This window comes from Orycteropus afer, unplaced genomic scaffold, assembly GCF_000298275.1.
Source record: "Orycteropus afer afer isolate SDZICR_OR568_19922 unplaced genomic scaffold, OryAfe1.0 scaffold00538, whole genome shotgun sequence".
NCBI lineage: Eukaryota > Metazoa > Chordata > Mammalia > Tubulidentata > Orycteropodidae > Orycteropus > Orycteropus afer.
In genome coordinates this window covers 417,068-427,856 of record NW_006922125.1, presented here as the reverse complement: position 1 = coordinate 427,856, position 10,789 = coordinate 417,068, and the positions used below count along the sequence as shown (strand labels likewise).

The following is a 10,789-nucleotide window of genomic DNA, read 5'->3' as shown; positions in this document are numbered from 1 at the left end:
TTAAGTTGGGTTTTTTTTTTTTTTTTTTTTTTTTGTTGTTTTTTTTTTTTTTTTTTTTTTTTTTTTTTTTTTTTTTTTTTTTTTTTTTTTTTTTTTTTTTATATTTTTATTTTTTTTTTTTTTTTTTTTTTTTTTTTATTTTTAAATATTTTTTGGTGGGAGGGATTGATTTTCATCCTGATATTTCTTTGGGTGAAAAGAACCAGCTCTGCTCCTTGGATGACCAGATCTTTTAAGCCTCTCTAAGAAGAGTTGAAGCTCCAAGACAGGTACTCAAATGTCTGGATCGGGGTGAGGGGTGAGGAGGAGAAAAATTAAGCCAGAGCTAGGCTGTGTGTGTCAGGATGAGACTCTCAGCTCATAGGCTCTGGGTTTGCCATCACACATGGGAATTGCTAGAGGCTTAGTCTGGGGCTGTGGTTAGGTATTTTGCATGTACCTTTGGTTAAGATTCAATTCATTGTTGCAGTTTGATGGTTAGGCCCAGGAGAGGGTGCTTTGCAGTTAAAGGAGCTTTATAATCCTCTGCTATGGGTTTTCCTCTTAGCTCAGTTCACTAGCCATAGAAAGACTGCCCCCCCCCATACACCTCACCATGCCATTCTTTCTCATACTGCAGAATTTTTCATACCCAGATCCCTGGCAAGCATTTCTGACATGTGTGACTTTAGCCATTTAAGAAAGTGGGCAAACGAGAATTTTAGAGACAAAAATTAAGGGTGTTTGTGTGTTGTTGTTTTTTGGACACAGAATAGCTCATTTGTTTAAATTATTGAAAAATACTTACTTTCTCTCCGTCAAAGTCACATAATCTGAGCCTTGAAATTTAAACCCCCAGATAATATATAGAAAATTATGGTAAAACTCCACAGGAAAAAGAAGCTCAGAAAAGGGGTATTTGGCCACTTTCCTTTTTATAGAAGGTTTATGTCCCAAATTATCTTCTTTGTCAGGAACCTGCATCCACATAGTCACAACATAAACCTGGAAGCTATCCTAATCCTTTCTTTTCTGTTCTATTAAAATTTTCCCGTAGTCTCATCAATCCTGCCCATAAAATCCATCTCCTGCCCCAGCCCCAGTAACTCTGACCTGTGGTCAGCATCTCTTGCCACTTGGGTGATTTACCTACTTGAGATCCTCTACCCAAGCCAGATGTTTTCACCACTCTTTGATTTTTCCAAGCTGCAGCTGTGACTTCCTCTCCCAGCCTAAAACCCTGCAGTAGTTCATCCATTGCCTTCAGGACAAAGTCTATCTCCTCATCATGGCTTACAGGTCATTGGTGATCTCATCCCTGCCTATCCAGATTTATCTCCTTCCATCCCCTCTAGACAGCTTCAAGAATGACAACTTCTCTCCCATCTCCTTGCCTTTGCACAAGCTGTTCTCTTTCTCTGGACACGTCCCCCTCCCTATATCCAGGCAGACTTAGATGTTTCTTCCTTTCTGCTCTCACAGTACTTTGTTTCTGTCTTGGCTGATTGACTATCACAAGGTTCTGTAAATTGTTGCTAACCTGTGTATTTCTTTCACAGCTCTGTTAAATCTTTTATTAAAGGAGTAGTATTATCTTGTTCATCTTTGAACCTCTAGTACCTGGTGCAACGTGGGCAATGAAGACAAGTTTCTTTAAAAAAAATGAATGAATAAATGAATAATAGAGATGAGGATGTGCAGGAAAGGATGCTGTCTGGAGTCCAGGGAGACAGCCTTTGGAGGATCCCGTGCAGCCTGGGTGCAGGTGACATCATGGACATCATGGAGAAGGGACATATAAAGCATATTTTCCAGCACACAAAGATAAACTCCACTTTGATCCCCAATCTTATATAGGGATTCTCACTAGAAATGACCTGGAAATATTTGTTTGGGTACAAACTGATTTTTTTTTTCATGAAAAAGTAATAAATTAGGTTGTACCATTTTTGCTAAATAGAGAGAAAGCCAACAAAATCCCACCACTTAATGCAGCCATTGTTAGTATGCGGGTGCATTTCCTTTAGTCTTGTATTTTTATGCATTTTTTTTCTTCACAGATATGTAATCATAATGCAATCCTGTATTCTATTTGTTGATAAAAACATCTTTGTAAACATCACTTAAATGATTTCATCATTTTCCATGCTGTGGCCATTTCATAAGTTATATAACTTGTCTCATTGTTGACTACTTTTTCATATGTATATGTTTACTATTATGGATCACGTGATATGGTTTCTCCATAAATCTGTAAGAAGATCTCATTAGGACAGATTCCTAGAAGGGAAATTACTGGGTCAAAGGGCCTAGGGACAGTTTTTGGCTCTAGACTCATGTTTCCAGTTTGCTTTCTGGAAGAGTTGCACAGATTTAGTATCTCCAACCTAGATGAAAGTGCCCATTTCACCCACCCTGACCAACGTCAGGTATTATTAAATTAAATTATTAAATGAGCTCCATCAGTATTCTAATTACCTGGTGGGAGACACTAACTTATTGTCTCAATGTGTATATATATATGTTTTTTTATTGTGAGTAAAGTTGGTTGATATTTTTTCTTTCTTTCATCTTTCTTTTCCCTTCTTATGTTTTCTCTTCTGTGTACTGTCTGTTCAGGGCTGATATTTTTTTAAGTTGGGTTTTTTTTTTTTTTTTTTTTTTTTAATAAAAAACCAGAGGCAGCCCTGCTTGAGGGTGAAGCCGCCTCCCAGTTTTCCCTCCCTCCCCTCCCCTCCCCCCACATAGTTCTCTCCACTAGGTCCAGTGACAATTGGATGATGCAGCCCTGATAATCATCCGATTCCAGAATGGGTGGCTGCATTCCTTTTGTGAAGGCAGCAAGGACACGGTGCCCCAGAATCATGCCCCCTTTGCTATTGCTGTCCGCCTTCATTTTTTTAGTGAGCGTTCTGGGAGGAGCCCCAGGACACAATCCGGACCGCAGGACGAAGATGATATCAATACACAGCCTCTCTGAGCTGGAGCGTCTGAAGCTTCAAGAGACTGCTTACCACGAACTCGTGGCTAGACATTTCCTCTCTGAATTCAATCCTGAGAGAGGTGAGATATACCCCGGAGTGTGGCGTCCTCGCCCTCGGGCGAGTGGACCCCCCGGGCGGGACGGGACGGCCTGGGGGTTCAAGAGGGTGGGAGGGGCTCGCGTCCGGTCCTAGACCGGTGCGTTCTCCTGACACCAGGGGAACCCAGCAAGCGGGAGTTGAAGGGTTTTGGTAGAACTGCGGAAGAGGTAAAGATTAGTTGAGTTGGATGGAAGCCTGGGGGTTTGAGGAGCAGTAGGACAGACATGTGTACAGAGGACAGGTGAACAGACAGATGTACTAGGCGCGGTGCGAGAATAAGGAAGAGTGAGACAGAGGAGCAGAGGAATATTTGGAGAGAGACTGGGAAAGAGAGATACGGTGCAGCCGAGAGACGGAGCTTAAAGGGAGATAGCAAGACGGTGAGAGAGACGAGACGCGCGCCCAGCCCAGCGGGGAGCGGAAGGGCGGTGCGAAAGCGGCGGGCGGTGCGCTCTTAAGCAGCCCACCTCAGGTGGTTGCCGGGAACGCCGGACAGAACAGGGTTAGAGCGCGCCAGGGGGTCTCGAGGGTACGCGCAGACTCAGCCGCCGCGCTGAGGGGAGGGGGTGTTGTGCGGGGCGAGGGGCGCCCCTGCTGGAATGGGAAGGGCGGAGGGCGGTAGGTTCGTTTGGCGCGCACAGCGGGCGCAGCTTGAACTCTGCCGAGGCTTGGACGAGGAGACCCCACAGGTAGCCAGGGTCGGGGCGCAGGAGAGCCAGGCGCTCCCGCCGCAGCGCAGGGAGGCGACGGCATCCCAGGTGCGAGCGCGCCCGCAGCAGCTCTCACTTGGCGACCTCTATCAGCGGTGGCGCCGCGGGCAGAAGCCCTTCCTTGGCCTGTTGCACAGTCTGGGCGCCTCAGAGCACCCGAATTTATGTTTTAAAGGTTGTGTTGAGCGACTACTGGTGCGCGGCGCGGCGCGGCGCCTCAGATGGTTTGGTCTGGTTAAACAACAACAACCTGTGCGATAGAGTGCCATAGATAGGCTTGGTCCCGTGGTCGGATGGGAAAACTGAGGTTGAGAGAAAGCAAGACACTTTTCGCGGGCTAGAAGGAGCTGTTTGACAAACCCTCTGCGCATGGATGTACTGCTACGTGTTTTAGGCACTTATCAAGTCCAATTTGTGTGTGTGCTTGTCTTTTCTTTTTCTTTTCCCGTAGCCCTACCTATTGACCGTCCAAACACCTTGGAGAAGTGGTTTCTGATTCTGAGAGGACAGCAGAGGGGTGAGGGGCTCTCATATTTTCATTAGGAGAGACATTGAGTGCTGCCCTCCTTTTGGATTGTGCCCCTAGCTGCTGGGGACTAAGCGGTGCCCACTGGTCCTGTGGATGCCCCCCCTCAAACCCCGTAGGGGATGATTTCAGGAAATGGCGCACTGGCTGGAGGTGTGCTGGGCGGTCCCTTCAGACCTGCCTAAGCCTTCCCAGTGGATTCACCCCAGGGAGATCACAACCTTAAGGTATCACCCTCATTCTACAAGGTGGTCGCCTCCTGGCAAGACTTAAGGCAGGGACCTTGTGCCCTGTCAGGGTAGTTGAGTGCAGTTGAGTCCTTTCAATATCCCACTGCAGGGTCTTTTTGGCTTACTCCCCAGAGTGGGGCGCTGCACGTCTGGAGGGTGGGGTTGACGGTGGGCGTGGTACAGTCCCTGCAGTTCCTCCTGACTTAAGCTCTGCCGGGTTTAGACATTTCTCGTTCTTTCTCTCCCTGGTTCCCCAGTTGTCTCTCTCAAGACCTTTGGCATCCGTCTGGAAGAGGCTCTGGTGAACGAGCTTACCCGCCGCAAGCATTTGGAACTGACTACAGCCATGCAGATTGAAGAATCCAGGGGTCAGGCTGCGCGCCGTCGTGGAAACGTGGTGCAAAGGATGTTTGGCCGTATCCGGCGCTTTTTCAGTCGCAGGCGGGATGAACCCTCCTTGCCCCCGGAGTTCACTCGCCGTGGACGTCGAGTGAGTTAAATACTTCAGGTTTCAGGCAGCAGCCCTTCCTGAGAGAAAGTTACCTACTGAGGTGTGGGACAGGAGGATCAAGGCCTGTGGCCTTGGGGGTAGGGAGCAGAACAGAACAGGGTGGGAAGGGTGGGACTGACTTGCTTTTGGGGCTAGAAGTTCTCCTGTTCTAACTATCACAGAATCCTTCTTTCAGGGAGTGCCGGGAGACCCTGCTGCTCCCCCACTTTACGGTCTGGGTTTTTCCACAGGGTGCAGTATCTGTGGACAGCCTGGCTGAGCTGGAGGATGGGGCCCTGCTGCTGCAGACCCTGCAGCTTTCCAAGGTTTCCTTTCCAATTGGCCAGCGACTTCTGGGATCCAAAAGGAAAATGAGCCTCAATCCGATTGCTAAACAAATCCCCCAGGTGGTGGAGGCTTGCTGCAACTTCATTGAGAAACATGGTAAGGGGCTGGCAAATGGTTGATGGATCAAGGAAGGAGGCAGTTAAAGGGGTAAAGAGGTTTCTACAAACAGGGAGAGAAAGGAGGTTGTAGGATAAAGAACTTGGGGACCATTCCCCTGTCTCCAGTTGGCTCTGGGATGAAGGTGAGTTGAGGGAGAGAAGGGAAATGCCAGAGGGAGGAGTCCAGAGATGCTTAGCATCCCTTGGTCTTTTCTTTTAGGCTTAAGCACAGTGGGGATTTTCACCCTTGAATACTCTGCTGCCAAAGTGCGTCAGGTAAATTGGCTTTGTTTATACTTTTTTTTTCTTCCCCTTGGATGAAAAATGGCAAGATCTGGTGGGGGCTACCCCATAGAGTGAGGGGAATGTAGAGACTAGTGGGGGAAGCAAGGTCTTCTCTTTAGCCCCTCACAAACTTCATGTTGTGGCTACCTCAACTGAAACCCCAGAGTATTTGAAGGAATAGCCAGGAAGGAGCCTGTGGAGGCAAGGGATATAGTCCTTGTCTTTTCTCCTTTTTTCTAGCTCCGTGAAGAATTTGATCAAGGTCTGGATGTAGTGCTGGATGACACTCTGAATGTGCATGATGTGGCTGCACTCCTCAAGGAGTTTTTCCGTGACATGAAGGACTCTCTGCTGCCAGATGATCTGTACATGTCTTTCCTCCTGACAGCAAGTGAGTCTTTTACCCTCCCCTGTTGGCAAGGAAAGGTGATGTTAGGGGTCTAGGGACAGAGCTCAGGCTGCACAACCCCAAAGAACTAAAGCAAGATGACTATCAAAAGAGGAGAAAAAACTTTCCAAATGACTTTCCTTATATATCTTAATACTCCACTATCGGTTTATTGCTTGGAATTTTCTCTAGAGTTTCTTGAAGCTGTATATGCCTTCTCAGGGCAAAGAAAAACCCAGATTCTGCCTTTGATGGGAGCATTTCTTACTTCCAGGGATCCTGAGCCCAAATGCTTTGGGAATGAGCAAGGCAAGATGCCTGGGTACTCTGTAGCCTACAGCAATTTTCAAGAGGAATTCCATCCTTTTCAATAACAGGGTGCTGCCAAGGGTAGCCTCCTGAGCCTACCCTTGTTTTCCTTCCCTCAGCTCTGAAGCCCCAGGATCAGCTTTCTGCCTTGCAGTTGCTGGTCTACCTAATGCCACCCTGCCACAGTGACACCCTGGAGCGTCTGCTGAAGGCCCTGCACAAAATTACTGAGAACTGCGAGGACTCCATTGGCATTGATGGACAGCTGGTAAAAAGCTCTGGAAAGGGGTAGTAAGGGCTGTGTGCAGTAGTCGGTGTGAGTGGGAGTATATGAGAAAGACAGACAGAGGGAGAGTGAAAGAAAAAGACCAAAAAAGTCATACCTATTTGTACAACTTCTGGTCCTAACTCGGGGTCAGTCACTTTCTGCTTTCCTTTGCTTGCTTAGGTTCCAGGCAACCGTATGACTTCCACCAATTTGGCCTTGGTGTTTGGATCTGCCCTCCTGAAGAAGGGGAGGTTTGCCAAGAGGGAGTCCAGGAAAACAAGGCTGGGGATTGACCACTATGTTGCTTCTGTCAATGTAGTCCGTTCCATGATTGATAACTGGGATATTCTCTTCCAGGTAGATGGCAATTTTGGACCCACTTATTAACTACTTCTTCTCCTGTTCACAGGAGTGTTGTGCATGCATCTCAGCCACAGAATGAAGTCACAAAATATCCCAATCTAAAAAATTCCTCTTTCATTAGCTGATCATGGTACCTTCAGTCCTTCTAGGAAGGGCAGCCTTGATTGGAACATTAGCATAAGGATCACTGAGCATCCAGAGGCCATGGCAAGTCCTGAGTAACTGATAGAGAAGAGTATAAATGAAAAAGTGTGGTGTGATACTCCTTGGAGAGAACAATCATGGGAGAAAGAAGGGCTGCTTATGCACAGGGAGACAGCTCAGGGGACAGGAGCCCATGGAGGGATGGACACTGGGGAGAGGTAACTGTGGGGAGGAAGTGGGAGGGGAGCTGTTGTATTGTGGTAAACTGTGGTCAATGTCATGAGACAAAGTGTATATGAACTGCTGTATGGAAAGTGAATTTGCTCTGTAAACCTTCACCCAAATCACAATAAAATCACAATAAAAAAAAAAGTGTGGTGTCATAAAGGCTAACATTGATTATTTTACTCTCAGGTGCCTCCTCATATCCAGAGGCAGGTTGCTAAGCGAGTGTGGAAATCTAGTCCGGAAGCCCTTGATTTTATTAGACGCAGGAATTTGAGGAGGATCCAGTGAGTATTTCTGGATTTGTTTATGTTTAGCTTGAAGCTGACTCTCCTGTAGGGGGCTGCAAACCCCAGAGCATCTTTAGTTAGTTAACCCAAATGCACCAACTTACTTGTTTTTTCACATTCTTTTTCGTTCAGGAGTGCACGGATAAAGATGGAAGAGGATGCTTTACTTTCTGATCCAGTGGAAAGCTCTGCAGAAGCCCAGGCTGCTGTCCTTGCTCAAAGCAAGCCCTTTGATGAAGGTCAGTTCCCTGCTGGGGGTCAGGCCCTTGCTGAGGGTCAGGTCCTTGCTGAAGGTCAGGCCCTTCCTGAAGGCTAGGTCCTTGCTGAAGATGAGCCCCTTGAGCACAATGAGTCTCCTGAGGAAGATGTGTCAGTCAATGATAAGCTAGTATTTGGATATTTCAATCAAGGCATAGTCTTTGGGGAAATCCAAGGTCTTGAGTTCCCAAATGATCTTGATATTCAGGGCCCACATTTAGAAGGCATACTGGAGCTTGATGAAGAGGAGGAGGAGGATACCCTGAATTTTGATGATCTGCCTCCCCTTGAAGATATTCTAGAACCTGATGATGAAATTCCAAAACTCACTGAGATCCCAGACTTGGAGGAAATACCATATTTTGATATGATTCCAGACCCTGAAGGAGTTTCAGACGTGCAGGAAATCTTCAACTGTGGAGAAAGCCCGAGCCACAACCTTGAAGAAGGACCAAATTTTTTGATGACTACCAAAATCTTGATCTTGCAGACATTCCCTATCTTGATGTATTCCCGAACAATGATGAAACCTCCAATATGGATGATATCCCAGATGGTGAAGAAGCCCCAGGCACCAGTGAAATTCCAGATGAAGCAGATGCCTCAGATAATGATGAAAACTCAGATGCTGAAGAAATCCAAGATCATGAAGAAGCTCCAGAGATCAGTGGAAGAAGACCCCAACCCTGAAGAGGTCCCAGCTCTCCATGTGGTTACAGTCTCTGAAGATGTCCCTGATTTTGATCACATTCAAGACTATGAAGAATCCTCAGAAGACAGTGAAATCCTAAACGACGAAGAAGCCTCAGATGTTGAAGAAATTCCAAGCCATGAAAAAGCCTCTGATGTCAGTGGAGTCCAAGACTCTAGAGAAAACCCCAGTCTTAAAGAAGATTCAGTTGCCAGGGTAGTCCCAGAGCCCAAGCCCGAGAATGCACTAATTCTCAATGAATTTCCAAATCCGCAGAAAGACCAAGCTAACATTTTTGAAGAAGACCAAGTTCTCCCTGTGGCTCCAGAGCCTGATGATGTCTCCATTCTTAATACAATTCTAGACCCTCCAAAAGACCTGGCTGTCAACCTTGAGGAAATCATGAATGTGGAAGCAGTTCCAATGCCTAAAGATCTCGATCCTAAAGAAATTCAGAATCCAAAGGCAATCCAGTTCCATAAAGATGATGTAGATATTGTATGTCCTGTAGATACCACTCTCCTTAAAAACAAATCTCAGCCTGGCCAAGTCATTGACTACAAGTCCTCCCTAGAGTCACTGAAGAGTGACACCTGCTTTCTCCCCTCTGTGCAGTCCTGTAAGCTTCCAGCTCCAGCTCTGTCACTCATTTGCTTAGTACAATTAGTCAGGTTAGTTGTAGGGTGGTGGTGGTTATTAGGAGGTCACCCTCTTCCTCATCTCCCTGGTGGAATTGTCTGTTTGCTCTGAGCCTGGGGTATCTGTCTATCTTCCTGTTTCCTAACCCATTTCTCTCCTCTAGTTTCCACAGTGGGCCTAGTTTAGATAATCTGTGCAATTTTTTCACATGCCAAGTGGGGATAATCATTCCCACCCCACCTCTTGCTTCATACTGTATTTGAAGCCCAAAATTAGGTCTTTGTGTCTTGGGTGCTGTGCAAAGTGTGAAGTCTAGAAACACGAGTTAACATTGTTACTATTTTCCAGGTTCCTCTGAGGAGCCAGCTGTGCCTCCCGGCGGTGCTGCCCGTTCCCATGACGATGATGAAGGAGCGGGTAACCCTCCCATTCCGGAGCAAGACCGCCCATTGCTCCGTGTGCCCCGGGAGGAGGCCAAAACTGACATCGGCTACTTCTTTCCTTAGATGTTTTTCCTTCTATAAGATGCCGGACAGGGGAAAAGGTGGGGTAGACCTGAGGTGTCACAGGAAACATTACGGGGAGTCTTGAAGGTAAAGATTTGCAGGTGAGAAGGAGTTCCAGCCTGATGCTCGGGTCAGGTTGGGAATTCCAAACACACTGTCAGCCCCTTCACTGGGGATGCTTGGTCCCTTCAGCTGGTAGAAGCAGAGATGTTTCTGTGTCATGTCCAGGCTCCCTGTTGCTACCTTGCCTTCCCTTTGAACCCTGATCCTGGCTTTCCCACACTACAGTCCTATCTTTAATTGATGTGACATTTGTGGTAAACACCTGTCCCAGAGAAGCTCACAAATCTCGAGGTGCTTTCCCTCCCCCAAAGGGGATTGCATGTTTTTCCTGACTTTCCTACTCTCCTCCCAAGAGCTCAGTTGGAAAGGCCCTCAAGAGGCATGCTAGGACGTTAGGTCAGCCAATTGGTAGCTGACAAACAATTAATGCTAAACTATGTCACACCAACTCATAGCCATGTCCCTGCAGTAACTCCACCACCTCGGGATATATTTTTTTCCCAAAAACTATTTAGACCAATGGCTCATCAAACAGCCACTCCCAAAATTCTGTGCAGTTTTGCTCAGGTCAAGTCAATAGGGAAACCTCAAGTCAAAAGTTAGAGGAAAAATTTTGATTTATTAACCTGGATCTGTTTTAAAGACAGCTACCATTCACACCCCGTTATCAGCAAAACAACTAGTTAGGTACAGACATATAGTCCCAAGTAGTTAAAGTTACCTGATTACAAATGTTCTTATCGTTTCTGTAGTTCCTCTATGCAGGGCGGTACAAATTTGCAGGACATGCTCTGGTAACAAACACACAGATATGGGTTATGTATGACATCCAAAATTATAGCAGATATTGATGGGTTACAACTGCTAAGGTCCATAGAATGAAGAATGTATTGTAT

General features: G+C 46.6%; 1 protein-coding gene across 1 annotated transcript in view; it reads left to right on the top strand.

The window, feature by feature from the left end:
* Positions 1 to 9,830, top strand: part of ARHGAP36 (Rho GTPase activating protein 36) — a 32,416-nt gene extending 22,586 nt beyond the window's left edge. The window contains exons 2-12 of the mRNA XM_007955745.2: positions 2,884 to 3,042; positions 4,224 to 4,289; positions 4,786 to 5,018; positions 5,270 to 5,462; positions 5,685 to 5,740; positions 5,990 to 6,140; positions 6,566 to 6,714; positions 6,895 to 7,071; positions 7,636 to 7,733; positions 7,869 to 7,975; positions 9,673 to 9,830. Of these exons, the coding sequence (XP_007953936.1) occupies positions 2,884 to 3,042; positions 4,224 to 4,289; positions 4,786 to 5,018; positions 5,270 to 5,462; positions 5,685 to 5,740; positions 5,990 to 6,140; positions 6,566 to 6,714; positions 6,895 to 7,071; positions 7,636 to 7,733; positions 7,869 to 7,975; positions 9,673 to 9,830 (1,547 nt within the window). The remainder of the gene's footprint in view (positions 1 to 2,883; positions 3,043 to 4,223; positions 4,290 to 4,785; positions 5,019 to 5,269; positions 5,463 to 5,684; positions 5,741 to 5,989; positions 6,141 to 6,565; positions 6,715 to 6,894; positions 7,072 to 7,635; positions 7,734 to 7,868; positions 7,976 to 9,672) is intronic.
* Positions 9,831 to 10,789: the final 959 nt, after the last annotated feature.